The sequence below is a fragment of the Suricata suricatta genome, chromosome 6 (genome assembly GCF_006229205.1).
Source record: "Suricata suricatta isolate VVHF042 chromosome 6, meerkat_22Aug2017_6uvM2_HiC, whole genome shotgun sequence".
NCBI lineage: Eukaryota > Metazoa > Chordata > Mammalia > Carnivora > Herpestidae > Suricata > Suricata suricatta.
This window is the reverse complement of record NC_043705.1, coordinates 45,984,258-45,999,456: the sequence shown is the minus strand read 5'-3', so window position 1 is coordinate 45,999,456 and position 15,199 is coordinate 45,984,258. Positions and strand designations below refer to the sequence as shown.

The window sequence follows — 15,199 nt, the reverse complement described above, 5'->3', positions numbered from 1 at the left end:
ATAGAATAGGTATCAGAAATGACTCCTGGACATTTTAATATTTAATAACTGGGAAGAAGAGGAGAAAGGACTATTGCAGTCATATGAACACTAGAAGAGTATAGTATTTCCAGAACTTGGGAGTGATCAATTAAATTGAATGTTGCTGGGAGTTCAAGAACCACAAAATTGATCACCAGAATGACACCATGGATGTCAGAAAAATCCTTATTTGAGCTTTACAGAGTTCTTTATCACTGGGGCACATAGCACTGACCATTTATGTCACTAAATTATGTAGCGTATTGCATTTTCCCTTTTCTCACTTTCATCTTGTTTTCCAATTTGTGAATTTATTGTGGGAAGGAATCTTATATTTTTGTACTTCTTAGCTCTCTACACAATGCTAGAGAACAGACAGTTGTTATTAGCACATTGGGGTTTTTATGATATACTTTAGTTTCATCTCCTTTTTGAATATTAGATGTTGTATAGTATGGGTATAAGCCACTGGTTATACTCTTTTCTTTCCAATATGTTTTTCTTTCTGCTATTTCTCTCATATGCTAATAAAAGAGTAAATAAGAAAAGTAAATGAGTAAATAATAAGTAGTTAAAGCTGATTTGCCACTGTGAAATTTCTGAAATTCCCAGATTAATTGTAACAAATAACAGTAATCTTTCTTTCTTTCTGTAAAATTGTGAATTATTTCCACAATCCAGAGTTTAAACTAATAAATAATAGATATTGATGTACACTCAATACCTTGAATTAGCAGGTATTAACATTTTATTATAATAATTCCCATTGTTTTATTTTTCAAATAAAATTTTATTGATTTAGTTGATTGATGCCGCTTTGTACTCTTCCTTAATCCTGTTGTTTTCTTTCTCCCCCAGGTTAACTATGATGTTTAAGATACTGTATGTTCTTCCTATGAACACTTCTGTAAGTTTGAGATATATGTTCGTTGTGCTTTGCTAAGTTTATATAAATTGTACCATATTATGTACATCCTACCCTAATTTGAATCAACATACCCTATTGCAGCATTTCAACTTCTAGTTACATGATTTATTCATGTTGACATTTTTGTAGATTTAGTTGAATTTAGTAATTCCAAGGAAGCATTAAAATCAGAATTCATCTCATTTTCTGAAAATACAAGCAAACAGTCTAATGCTAAGAAATGCCTTGGTTTTGGAGAGCTGGGCTACATCAGTTGGTTGAACGTCTGACTCTTGATTTCAGCTCAGGTCATGATCTCACTATTGGTGAGATCAAGCCCAGAGTCGGGCTCTGCATTGACAGCACAGTACTTGCTTGTAATTCATTCTCTCTTTCTCTCTCTCTCACTTTCTTTCTCTTCTCCCCTGCCCCTACTCCCGTGCTTGTGCATGCCCACACACGGCTCTCTCTCAAAATAAATAAACAAACTTAAAAAAACAAGAAATGCCTTGGCTATTAAGTAAAAAAAAATCTAATTTACATGCTAACACATTAAAAAGTATAAGTTAAAAGTCTTTTCTTACCTCTGAAAGTTTCTCAGTCCCTATTCTTGGGCTCTCAAACTCTTCTACCTTCCTCCTGTTTTTCAGTATCTAAAATACATAGATATGTACATGGTATGCATGCATCCATCCATCCATCCATACATACATACATATAAATTCCTTCCTCTCTCAATTTTTCATTTATTCCGTTTTTGTAATCTTCAGCTCCATCTCAGGAACTCATGAGGTTCTGACCTGAGCCAGAACCAAGAATCAGATGCTTAACTGACTAAGCCACCCAGGCACCTCTAGACTGAACATTTTTCATCAATTTATATATGTATGTACGTTTCTGTGTGAATATTCTACTTCAATAAAAAGTTATAAAAAGAGACATAAGAGATAGATTAACCTAATGTATTATATGGATCCTTATTTCAATAAAGCATTTTTAAGGTTTTATTTGCAACTGAGGACATCTGATATTTGCTGATATTAAGAAATTATTGTTTTAAGAGTAAGTGTGGTATAGTAGTGGTTATTTAATTTTTGTCCTTATATTTTAGAAATATATCATATTTAGAAATATTTAATAGATGCAGTGAAATTTTATCTGGGTTTGGCTTTAAGATAATCTAGTGGGCTGGAGCAACTAATGGGAAAGAATTGGTCATATATTGACAGTTTTTAAAACTGGATTTTGTACATTTTGGGGTTCATTATAATATTTCTCTCCTTATATGTTTCAATTTTCTCTAATGCAATTAAAATGTACACACATATATGCACACACATATAAAGTTGACAGTTCATTTTTCATGCTAATAATTTTTCTCCCTTACTCATATTTTTCTTAGTCATTTGGAGGAGACAGGGAATCTGTTGAAAATTTTTCATTACTCTTTTTAGACGCAGGATGGCACTGTTTGAATAAGTAATTAGCCAGTTTCCACTTCGAAATGCATATGCTCCTTTCCTTTACAAGGTTGATACTTCTAGGGCAGTTTGTCTTAGTGGAGAGCAAAAACTTTCCAGATAACTTGTAGAGATTATACTACTCACACCTTAACTTTTGTTTCCTGTGTTGGCTGTATCTGTCTAATACCAGGGTTTTTTGTTTGTTTTTGTTTTTGTTTTGTTTTCTTTTTAATTAAGGTTTAGGTTCACAGCTATATAAATGGTAGTTTCATTCAAAAACAGCTCTGTGCTCACTCTCTTATTTTTTATGTTTACAGTTATTGCTGGGAGATTCATCATCCATGTATTTTAATGCTAATACATCTATCTATCAATCTTTTATAATCTATCTCCATATGAAACCTTGTTATTTAAAACCGTCAATGCCAAGCACTGAATGTATTTCTACATTTCCAGTGGCATTGAGCCAAATACTACTGATTAAGGTCAAGATGAGGACTATTGACTGCGGACAGATGCTTTCCCCTTTCAACCCTCAGAATAAAGAATGGAAATAACTGTATTCTTGGACATTCTCAGTCTGATTCATGCCTTCTTTTAGCCAACTATTCATGTATTCACCAGAAGAATTACACCTACTACCTCCGGTGTAGGAAGAAAAAAAAATGTCAAATGAGCAATAATGTTAGCAGAGGCTTGAAATTTAAGAGCGGGTATTCAGAAAGGTCCTCCTCCCCACCCCCTTCCCTCCGGTCCAATTCCCCTTTTTGGTTCTGGCCGTCGGAAATTGACTTGGCTTTAACTACCGACTGGAATTTCAAGGCGTCAATACCCCGCTCCCCTGCCCCCAGCCTCGGAAACTCTTAAACCTCTCCCTACCCTACACTCATCCATAGAGACAGATAAATGATGCAGCAGATTACACCGCTGAAAGGCAACATTTGTCCTGAGCTATTTTCACATTTTTTCCTGTTTCCGATTTATGTGCCAGACTTTGTTTGCTTGCTTAGGACATGGAAAACATATTTGGGCATTTCCCCCACAGTTTAATGCCAGTGGCTTTCTCCCAGCAAATGAAAGTGAAAGTGCTACGTTGTGGAGTTTGTATCCCTGAAAGTATGGACTGGCAGCTGGTGTGTAGGGTAGTGTGGGGGTGGGCGGGACGGTGGGACTGGGAAGCTTGAAGAACCAGTTTTGAGGTTTTGTTTGTTTATCTTGAGATCGCAACAGGGTTCCTGTTTTTTTTTCTCCTTTTTTGGGGGGTCTGACTTTGGATTTATTTTCATTTGAGCAGGCACTGAGATTTCATTCAATGTACCGACTTAAAAAAATACACTCCACTTGTAGCTTTCCTCTGTTGGACTTTAAAACACCATCCAGTCTCACCCTCATCTGGAAATAATGCAAGCTTCTCTCTCTTACCCCGCTCCCTCCTCCCCCACTTTTTTTTTTTCTTTTAAAGCCCCACATAACCCAAAGTCGGTAATCAGATGGAAAATGTGCTGGTCTTAGTTTACTTTAGTCCACTTTCCCTGTTGGTGGCAGTTTTACTTGTTGAGGTATATTGAAAAAACAGGCATTTCATGCACATGTAGCTATTGAATTTTGAAATAAGCCACTGATCTAAGTTTGCTAAGTTTCCTCAAAGACCCTTTATGTGCAACTTTTAATATTTTTGTTGTGTGGAGTTAAAAAAAAATTCACGGAGAAGGCAAGCAGAGAATTTAACAGTGACACTAATTCATCTAAAGTCATTCATCTTCTCCCACCCCCTTCCTTTTTCCAAGAAACAACTAGTCACAAACCAGGCTAGAATTTCTTAAAAGAGGAGGAGGAAGAAAAAGAGGCGGAGTAGGGTAGGGGACCGAGTTTAGAAGGGCCAGAATATCTCTCATTCACAGGGTGGAAAAGTTGACATTGTCTAAGCCCTTCTGAATGGCTGCTAGTTGGTTACCCCGATTGTACCTCTACCTCCCCTCCCCCTCCACGTGACGACCCAGGACACATGCGCACCCGACGCAGCCCGGCACATCTGCAGACTGACGTCAGTGTGCTCTGCCTCCGAGAAAAGCTGCCAAAAATTTCTCCTGCTGCAATTGAAGTTGGCTGGGGGCCGGTAGTGAGATCTAGGGCTACTTCAACAAAACTTTGCTGCCCTTCCTGCTCCTCTTGTCTTCTTTTCTCTTGATACCTTTTGATGCTCTTCACATGTTATTTGCATAGCAAAGGCACTAAGCTGTCCAGGAAGAGAGGGCACCACTTCCACCCCCAATAAGCCTTTCCTCCCCCTTCCTTCCTTTCTTTTTCTGCTTTCTTTTTTTGGAGGGGGGGTCGAGAGAGAAAGGGGGTTTGCAAAGACAGCATCTCAGGATGATAGCCTGGATGTGTTGATGGCATCTCTTTTAGTGCCAAATCGGAAAGTCCGTTCTCTAAAGCCCGGGTTAGCCAGACTATAGGGTTTTATTCTGGCTGCAGAATAAGTAACTGACTGCTGTGGCTTTGCAAAGGGGGGCAGGAAAAAAAAAAAAAAAAGAAAGGAGAGAGAGTACGTGAGTCGTCCAGTGCAATCTCTATTGTTTGAAACTTACTTTTTATCAGAATTTGAAGATGAAAACGGTAAGGAAGACTTAACAATATTCAATGAAACCGTTTTTTTTTTTAATTAAAACTTGTGCTTTGCTTGTCTTCCGAATAACTCGTAGAAAACTTTTTCTGTGTGTATGTGTGTGTGTGTGTGTGTGTGTGTGTCTGTGTGTGTGTGTGTGTGTCTGTCTGTGTGTGTGTGTGTGTGTGTGTTTAATGGCAATGAGTGAGCTTGACTGAACTCATTTTACAGATAGAAATCTTTTTAACTCCAGACTAGTCGGGAGTGGGAGAATTCTAGATATTGCAATTATTTTATGATGCAAAAGATACAAGTTTATTATATGAATAGACATGTTTTGTGAAATATGACTTGATTATGATGATTGTGATCTTTTAACTAATCACCAAATAGTAATTGGGAAAGTAATAATGATGTGTATTTTAAACTGATTTCTAAGGAAAACCTTCTGCATTTTTTAGTTTCATGTCAGTGTGTTAAGCAGTCAGACAAGTGCATATTTTTTGCCTGGGCTCAGAGAGCAGAATTAATATGCTAGCTATAGCCCCGATGCTCGAGGATATGTTAAGCTTTTAATAGGCTAATCAAAGAGATGGAAGCGTGTGGTTTTGATTTACTTTTGGCCACTTGGGACATTGTGCTAGACTCATAACCCTCCGGAGCCTTGAATATCTGGGTATGTCTGTCTATATGGTATATGGGATCAAAGTTCAGGGATTTGGGGGATGCAGTTGGAGTGCTGGAGGGGTTTTTGGAAAGGTGCCTTCTGATAATGTGTGCTACAATTCCTGTCTTTGGTAATTTCTTTCCTTGTTGTACTAGAGGCAAAGAGAGTGAAAAAGCGCACTGAGAAGGAACAAGAGAGTGAGTTTCTTACTCTTGTTTTTATTTGAGCTGCCGGTGCAACGCGTTTGGGCCAAATGCCAACTGTCTGGGTCACACGCGTTTTATCCAAATAGATTTAGCGCTGCTGTCTGGAAATGGGCTGCTGAATGTTAACTTTAGGATCAACTCAACCAGGGCAGCTCAGACTGTTACCCTCTGTCTGGGTGAAGTGGGATAGGGGGGCTACGGAATGGTTGAGGAAAGGGGAAACTGAACCATTGCTAGGAACTTTTAAAAAGACACTGGAGTGTGATTTTCAGTATATTTTACATTCAAATTTCTTGTGCTAATTTTTTTTCTTTTCTTTTCTTTCTTTCTTTTTTTTCTTAAGCTTATATTGATCAGACCAAAATATAGGAATGACAGTTTTCTAAATTTATGACAAGGGAAAAAATGTAGCATAAAACTGGTATAGTTGAAGAAAATTAAGAATATTAATTTTGGAAATAATTGTTTTCCTGTTTCACCAAAGTGGTAACTTCATTTCTGGTTTATATTAATTTTGTGCTTAAGTAGGATCATTGGTGTTTTGGATTTTTGTAGAATAGCGTATAGAGGGAAATAACTTGATTTCAAACAAATCAAATTCATTCATCTGCCACAAATGGCAGCAAGTGAAATCTTTGTGGTGTTAATATTTTTGTGATACTCAAGAGGAAAAACTCTAACCTCAAGACTTGAAATATTTTAATACTTTTCGTGTCTGGGTCACTATTTGTAAGATTAATTTCTACTCTTGTCTACTCTTACCACTTCCTCGTCATTTCCTTAGCAACCACTAGTAGCTACTAGTGGTTTAGGATGGGCCTCTATGCCAAATCGTACCCTGCATACGACTTTCGTGAGAAAATAAAGACAGTTAACATATTAAGAAAGTTAATAGCACTTTCTTGGGCATGGATGAAAAAGTGAAAAAGGTGGATAGCTCTCTTGGCTCCACCAAAAGACAGGTGATTTTCAACATTTTGTAATAGCCTCAAAAGAAAAGATGTTTCTATTTTTCAGGAGAGAAGTTATAATACAGATAATGTATATTTAACTTTTCATCTGGAAAAAAACTGTTTGGGACTATATGTAATTTAGGGCTTGATTTTTGTAGAATGATATTTTGTGTTTTTGCTTTGGGTTCATTTGCTTTTCTATAGGGAAGTTTTGAGTGTGTTTAATTACACCTTTAGAAACTAATCTCAAAAAGTTTATAAATCATATGGGGACCTTTGCACTTACAGCCTAGCAGTATCCTTGGCATACAGCAGTTACACTAAATGTTTCTTAAGAGAATAAATGGCAAATGAGAAGTTAATTTTCACATATAAAAGTTAAATATGTGAAGGGAGCATAGTATTGTTTCCTCTTTGAAGACCAAATCAGCCTTAAAATAAACAACCAGAGTTAAGATGGATGAAAGAAGTTGAGTAGGATGTTGAACATGTTCTTTAGCTCCATAATAATAGTTCATGAGAGGAAATTATTACCTTGGCTACTCCCAGATCCCTTGAATAGGAAGTAAAGATGATAGAGGAAGAAGACAAGTAAGTACCTTTTGACTAGGGAGACTACTGAGGGAGTCACTATAGAGCAAGCTGTCTGATCTGATTTCTACTTAACTAATACAGCTTTGATCTATGGAAGCAGGTAAGTGATCCCTTAACTTTATTGGCCGGTACATTTGTGTTAGGGAAAAAAGCATATGTGAAGTCAAAGTAAAATGAAAGTTTTCAATTTAAAATATTTGTAAGCCCAGTTATCATGACCTAAATTCTTTATTATTTGCTCTAAATGACAATACAATGGAATTGATTGATTCCTGTAATCATATTTAAGTGTTCCACACATTGGGGGGAAAGAGGAACATGAAACTATTTTTGAAGGAAGCCTTTTGAAAAGTGAGGAGTAAGATAGGGAGGAGAGGGGACTAATATTTATTTAACCATTAAAATGAAGTGTGTGGACAGTTTACATCATGTGTAATCTCATTTAATCTCTCCACAAGTCTTTGTCAAGTATATACTATTATCGTGGTTTTATTGATGAGAAAACAGATTCAGAGAGACTAAGTGACTCGGAGTCAAGCCAGGACTCAAAGCCTTTGTGCTTTACAGTGTAACAACACTTTTCCTATACAATGTAAAGAGTTAATACATTATGATTTATTACATTTATGTAATATTTTAATGTTAGTTTGAATTTAGAAACTATATTTGAAAAAGTTGCTTATCCATGTTTGTTTATAGCATCTGGATTAACCTCTCCAGCAGGTGTCAGAAAGTAGGTTAACCATTTTTCTTGTGTAGGTAACTAAGAGAGTTGATATGTTAGTTGTTGACTTTAGTTGAGCTTGGGCCAATTCATTCATTTACTTACTATTTAAGTTCCTTCATTTGTCACCTGAGGTGGGGAGTGAGGAGAGTGTGAGAAAGGAGAAAGAAGTTCACATTTATTGGGTGCCCATGTGCCAGATATTGTGGCTAGGGGTGGAAACAAGACTGTCATTTTGGTTTAACTTTAAAGCTCTTGTTCTTTCTACTGTGCACCAAATGTGCTTTTTACTGCAAGTCCTTAAATCATATGTTAGTCTACTTCTGGCCAAGTAGTTACATACTACTTTTTCTTTCAGTGCTACTGGCTTACTTAACTTGGGCGTTTACTGGACAGTGCTAATAATTGTAAGAGTGGAGGTTACAAAACCGAAGAGCAGGAAATTTCTCAAGGGGAAAATAGTTGTTCTCTAAACCCAGACAACTCCAAGTTTGTTTCAGAGCCCAGGAAAATGGGAAAAAATGATGAAGGATTCATACAAATTTATCACCATGAATAGAAAATGATCTCAAATATGTTAATTATGTGTTCTTTAAAGAAAGATTAAGGTATATGAGGTTCTCATTTAATGTCAGACATTATTATGCAAAACACTCTGAAAAAAATTAAAGCACTCAAGAATGAATCTTGTTCATGAGGTGACAGTTATATTTTAATATCTCATGGGAAGGTTTGGAGTATGGAGATTGTATGTAGGTAGATTAGGAATCAAGATAACTGGATTCTTTTCTTACTGCTGTTGACTAATGGTGTGACTTAATCTCTTTATAGATTTTTGCCCAAGTAAGCGTATGTCTTGCCTAAATCACTGTAGAAATAATTTTGAGATGAAATAATTATTGTGTAAAAGTTGCTAAAACTATTCACATTAATTAATACCATTTATTATGAATATGTTATTTAACAGTGGTTATATGGAACTGCTGTTGAATATTTAAGTTAGAATGCCTTAAGTTATAAGTATAATATGGTAGAAAGAATTCAGATTTTAGACACAGATAGCCTTCTGTATAACTCTTGGCTCTGCCATTTTCTAGCTATCTGCACTATGAATGAGCTTCAACTTCTTTATCTTTAAGTTGAGAGCTGCATTAGTTATCAGTTCTTGCAAAACAAAGTAAAACAAGAGTCACCAAAAATTCAGTGACTTAACACAACACACATTTATTATCTCACAATTTCTGTGGTTCAGGAAACTGGGCATGGCTTGCCTTTGTCCTTTGCTTCAGGATCTTTCATGAAGCTGTAGTCAAGATGTTGGCAAGGACTCTGGTCACCAGAGAATGCTTGACTGGGGAGGGATCTGCTTCTAAACTCCTCTGTCAGTGGGCAGGATTCAGTTCTTACAGGCTGTTACATTGAGGGCCTACGTTCCTTGCTTGTGGTTATCTGAAGGCTGCTCTCAGTGGCTTGCCATGTGAGCTCCTCCATAAGTCAGCTTGCTTCATCAAAGCCAATAAGGGAGAGAGTCTTCTAGAAAGAATCTAGTTTACTAGAAAATCTGAGTCTTTCATAATCTAATCATTGAAGTGATATTTTCTCATCATTCTACTGGTAGGATCAAGTTACTCAAGGGAAGAAGATTATACAAAAGTGTGGATATCAAGAGGCAGGATCTTTGGTGCCATCTTACAGGCTGCCTGACATAGGGGTGATAATACCTACTTTATAAGATTGTTGTGAAAATTAAAATAAGTAACATGTATTTAAAGTTCTCTTTATATTTGGTCTGACCTTAAACTACCTTTCTAGATGATACCTGTTAGTCTTCTCCATAGGAATCAAACTTACTATTATTCCTGAAATGATTTTCTATTTTTTTCTTGCCATTTAGACTTTGTGGAATCTGTTTCTTTAATTTGCAGTGATTGCCACTCTCAGTTTGACTGGTGAATTTGTGTTCATCTTCCAGGGTCTATTCAAATACCACTTTTTAAATAAGATTTTCTTGACCTGTCCTTCTCTAACTCAGAGTCATTTCCCTCATTTGATATCCTCTACTACTTTTTCTTAACTTTGTTATGGTATATGTCAGTCTGCCTTCAATTTTTTTCTTTGTTGATTGGATTATGAACTCCCAAATGTCAAGGATCGTGTTACTCTATTATGGATCCCCATGTTGTCGTAACATTTTTTAAGTTTATTTATTTTGGGGGGGTGCAGAAAGATAGGAGGAGAGAGAGAGAGAAGGAGAGAAAGAGAATCTCAGGCAGGTTCCACCAGCACCCAGCCCAACAAGGGGCTCGATCTCACAAATTCTGAGGTCATGACCTGAGCCAAAATCAAGAGTTGGTTGCTTAAAATCAATGAGCCATCCAGAAGACCCTGTTATAACATCATTTTAAAAAATAATGAAGCAATACTTATTGATTAATGAATTTTTTTCTGAGATTCAGCTGTATAATAACTTGTAGAGAGGATGGAAAAAGTTTTAAATGGTTGTGGTTGTTTTATATGTTTTAATAACCAATATTTCTAGCACCATAGGGACTGAAGTATTCTACATAGTTAATTTTCCAATTAACTACAAATATCCTTCTATATGCATGAAGTGATTTTCTTTTCATCACTATTTATTCATTTATTTACTCATTTTTTAAACCAACAAACATGTAAAAGTTTATATATAACCCTATACACTAGGAATTTGGGATAAAAATATTTCTAATGCTTTTTGTGTATTTCTCTCTACTAGTAGCAAGCTATCTTAGTAAAAATAATTCTTCTATTCCTGGCTCAGACAGTAGTTTGAATATCAGATATTGAGCTATAATACAGTCATATACATAATAGGAACTCTTAAACTAGTTAAGGACTGTTTGCCTCTACCCCAGAGTGTATTACTTTGGGGTTCTACAACTGATTTTTAGTTTTCCTTTCTTTTTTTCACTTTTGTGCTGTTAGTGAGCTAGTTTCTTAGTCCTTTTGCTATTTTCTTCTTCTAAAGTACTATGTGCTGGGAAATTAGGTAATCACATATGCTAGTGTTCTGTATAAAATGTAAATTCAGAGACTATGATTGAGGATGTGAGTCAAAAGGAAAGTGCATGAGAATAGGACAGGACATCTGTTGTGATACCTGAAATGAATTTTTAAAAATGCTTTTCTTTTCAGAAGATGACTTTTTTTTCTTTTCAGTTACATTTTAGGTAGTTGAACTTGTCTCATATGTGTTGCTTTTTAAGTTATGTAAGACTTCCAGATAAAGTCAAGGGTTGTAGTAAAGATGTTTCAAACTTTTAGAAATTTAGTTTGTGCTAGGATCTGTATGTTCACAGATAGCTGCTAAATATTGCTATGTATTTGTAGATCTACTCTAAGAAAAATGATAAGTGACTCATAAAGCAACAAATCAATCTCTGAATATGAGTCTGCTAAAAAAGCATATTAAGGAATGGGATCATATACTCTTTATCACTGACATAAAACGGACTTTGATTGTGAAGTCACTTTTATTTTATCAAAAGGAGGTTAGTCACTGTACCCACACACTGTTTTCTTCGAAGTTAAAAAAAAAAGAATTTATGATTCTACTTCACATTCCTTCTTTGAGTCTTAAGTAGCTCTGGCACTGTTCTGCTTACCATTTAGGTTTCTAATTGTTTAGTCTTCTAAATGTTTATTTAGACTATAAAGAACAACAATGATCTAATTTAACTATATTAAATCATTTGGTAGTCTTTGTCTTTTTGCAAGCATTCAGCAATATAGTTCTGTCCATAAAAGACATTTTTCATTTAACATAATTTTTTTTTGTTTTTCTAGGTAAAAAAATGGCCATACTATAGTAACTAATCAGCCAAATGCTTTGCTTATGAGAATTTTACCATCATTGTTTTTTCCTTTTGGATTGACAAAATGAACCCAGATATAGAAGAAAGTATAAGATGTTGGAAAAAAGTACCTGTTAAGCAGTGGAACATCTAATAATTAATTTGCAAGAAATTTTAAAGAAATAAAATTGTTATGCTTCGATTTTGGTATGGTATTGACTCTCTAGCACATAGGTAGCCCTCCAAAAAAAATCATCCAGTTTTCTAAATTATGGAAATTTTGTGGAAGACGTTGACCTGGATTTTGAGCCTCATCGTGGCTTCATCGGAATGTCATAGTGACCACAGGCTTTCATACAGTTCTCAAGGTAGGAGTCCTTCTTTTGAAAGTAACAAAAATATGCTGTTAATTTGATGAGAAAAGATTCTGAATATTTAGTTTGGGTGAACATTTTCTTTGGAATATATAGTGATAGGAGTGGAGGTCTACTCCATCAATTCAGTGCTAATTTCATAAATCTTAGAGGTTCCAAGTAGTCTGTCTATAGCATACTAGTATTTAATATTCAGTGGATTTTAGAATTGATTGGTCTTTCTTAGAAGATAATAGACTCAGGCCTTTTCTTCTTTTAATCCTAAACTTTAATAATCTCGTTTGTTGCTAGGAATTACAGGCAAGGTTGTGTTCAAAAGAAATTCAAAATTCTTGCTATAAATGAGCAAGAAACTGGACATATTCTGATACAAGATCCTTCTAAAATGGACCCTTAGTGGAAAAATGCTTTCCAACTGAAGAATTCTGATTTGAGGACTAGAATCTGAGTAAAAGAGTAAGAGTGGTAGCAAGTTCAACTTTTCAAACTCTAATCCATGGTCCCTGATTTGAATCCATAAAATTGAACTTTATATCATAGAAAACATCTTAACAGAGGTCCCAGGGGTGAATGACATTTTGTTTTTCATGGACACATCTAATCCTTATTGAATTATTGACATAAATATTTGATTCCCCTCCCATAAATCTATAGGAACATAATTTTTTGGTGCAGATGCGCCAGATTTTCAAGGCTATTTTAGATTGATGTCTATGTCTAGAAGTCCTCTATGTATAAAATCTGGCTCTCAAAGTATATGAATAAAACCATAGAATTCTTATTTATAAGAGGTGAAAAAATCCCATCTTTCAATTTATTTCTATTTGGTCTTAGTCTCATGGGAGTTTATATTTGTTTGGAGTTCCATGTACAGACAATGAGGCAATGGACAGACATTTGGTTTCTCTTAGTGGTAAACCTCGCTAAAGGAAGATGTGGTTAAGAAGGTATATTGGAAACCCAAGTGAGAAAAATATATTTAATAAGCCTCTAAGTTTCTTTTTATCAATCTGATGATTTTTAACAGCTTTATTGCAATACAATAAATAAATAATTCACCTATTTAAAGTGCACAATTCAATGGTTTATAGTATATTCACAGTCATACAACTAAATTTAGAATCAATCAATTTTACCACAATTAATTTTAGAATATTTTCAACACCCCAAAAGAAACCCTGTTCCATTAGCAGCAATTCCCAAACTCTCTCCAAAGCACTCTGCACCCCAGCCCTAAGCAGCCTCTAATGTACTTCTGTCTCTAGAGATTTTACTATTCTGAATCCTTCATACAAAAGAAATTTTATAATATGTGGTCTTTTGTGATTTGGTCCCTTTTGCTTAGCATAATGTTTTAGAATGTTAGATAATGAACTTTGATAACAAAGGCAGTTATTATGAACGTTCATTCATGTCATACTATTTATCAGTACAGTATGGAATAATATCCCATTGTGTGAATATACCTCATTTTATTTATTCATTCATCAACTGATGAACAGTCAGGTTATTTTTCCCTTTTGGCTATTATGAATAATGTTGCTATGAACAGTCATGTACAGGTTTTTGTGTGGATATTTTTTTCTTTTCACTTGGGTAAATACCTAGGAGTGGAATTGCTAGGTCAGATGGTAGTTCCATGTTCAACCTTCTGAGTAACTGCCAGGCTTGTTCCCCAGAGTGGCTTCTGTATTTTACAACTGATGATTAAAAAAAAATCTACAGGGCTGTAGAAATTCAATATTAACTCTTTTGGATAGCTTTCACAAACATTTTATCTGAACTAAATTCTGTTCTTTTAAATATGTGAACGTTTCACTTTTTTATTTCAATATAAAATTTCATATTTCCTGTAGAATTTAGCTTTTAGAATCCATTAAAAATAAATAGAACAAGAAAAATAGTCTTTCAAACTAATTTTAATATGATGTTATTTTGAGGAATAAATGGAACTTAATTCATCATTAGATTTTAAACTTCGTCTTGTTTAATGACAGTTTTTGTTCATAGCACTCACGCATAATGATGCATAATTTTAACTGATATAAATTTTGTTGTTTATACTGCTACTTTGTTCTGTTAAATTTTCTTTTCTTCTATGTGTTTTTTCTGGATTCTCTGCCTTGTGATTACAAAGAGGAATTCCTGACTTACCTAGAACACTACCAGCTAACTATTCCAATAAGGGTTGATCAAAATGGAGCTTTTCTCAGCTTTACTGTGAAAAATGATCAACACTCCAGAAGAAGACGGAGTATGGATCCTATCGATCCACAACAGGCAGTATCTAAGTTATTTTTTAAACTTTCAGCCTATGGCAAGCACTTTCACCTAAACTTGACTCTCAACACAGATTTTGTGTCCAAACATTTTACAGTAGAATATTGGGGGAAAGATGGACCCCAGTGGAAACATGATTTTTTAGACAACTGTCATTACACAGGATACTTGCAAGATCAACGTAGTACAACTAAAGTGGCTTTAAGCAACTGTATTGGGTTGGTAAGTAGATGTTATAATTTTTAGTTTCTGATGGGGAAATAAATTTACAATGTAAATGTCTTTTCTCAGATTAATAATATATAGAGGTAGTTTAAGTAGGGAAGGTAACAGTCTACTTTGTTGTTGTTGTTGTTGTTATTTCTGCTACCTTTGCTTTTTATAGTCCTTTTGGTAATGTTTGCATTGCCCTTTCAAAGTCAGGACAATTTCTAAAACCCTAAATTATTTGTAAAAATGAATTGAGTACATAACAGCGTACTATCCAAAATAAGTCTGTTTTGAAACTTTTCATATATTAAATTGAAACTTGCTATTAAATGTGATAGAAAAATACTGTTCCTAGTCATCAA

General features: G+C 35.0%; 2 protein-coding genes across 4 annotated transcripts in view; both read left to right on the top strand.

Annotated features, from left to right (window-relative positions):
* CENPK (centromere protein K) overlaps positions 1-2,961 on the top strand; it is a 55,731-nt gene extending 52,770 nt beyond the window's left edge. For 2 of the 3 annotated variants that reach the window (XM_029942322.1, XM_029942320.1), the window contains 2 exons: positions 880-928; positions 2,709-2,961. The gene's annotated coding sequence lies outside the window, so the exon portion shown is untranslated. Of the gene's footprint in view, positions 1-879; positions 933-2,708 lie in introns of those variants that run through there. The other variant, XM_029942321.1, reaches the window with a different exon arrangement.
* Positions 2,962-12,223: 9,262 nt separating this feature from the next.
* The window catches only part of ADAMTS6 (ADAM metallopeptidase with thrombospondin type 1 motif 6), a 265,952-nt gene continuing 262,976 nt past the window's right edge, over positions 12,224-15,199 (top strand). The window contains exons 1-2 of the mRNA XM_029942319.1: positions 12,224-12,341; positions 14,485-14,849. Coding sequence (XP_029798179.1) covers positions 12,245-12,341; positions 14,485-14,849 — 462 coding nt within the window. The 5' untranslated portion in view covers positions 12,224-12,244. The remainder of the gene's footprint in view (positions 12,342-14,484; positions 14,850-15,199) is intronic.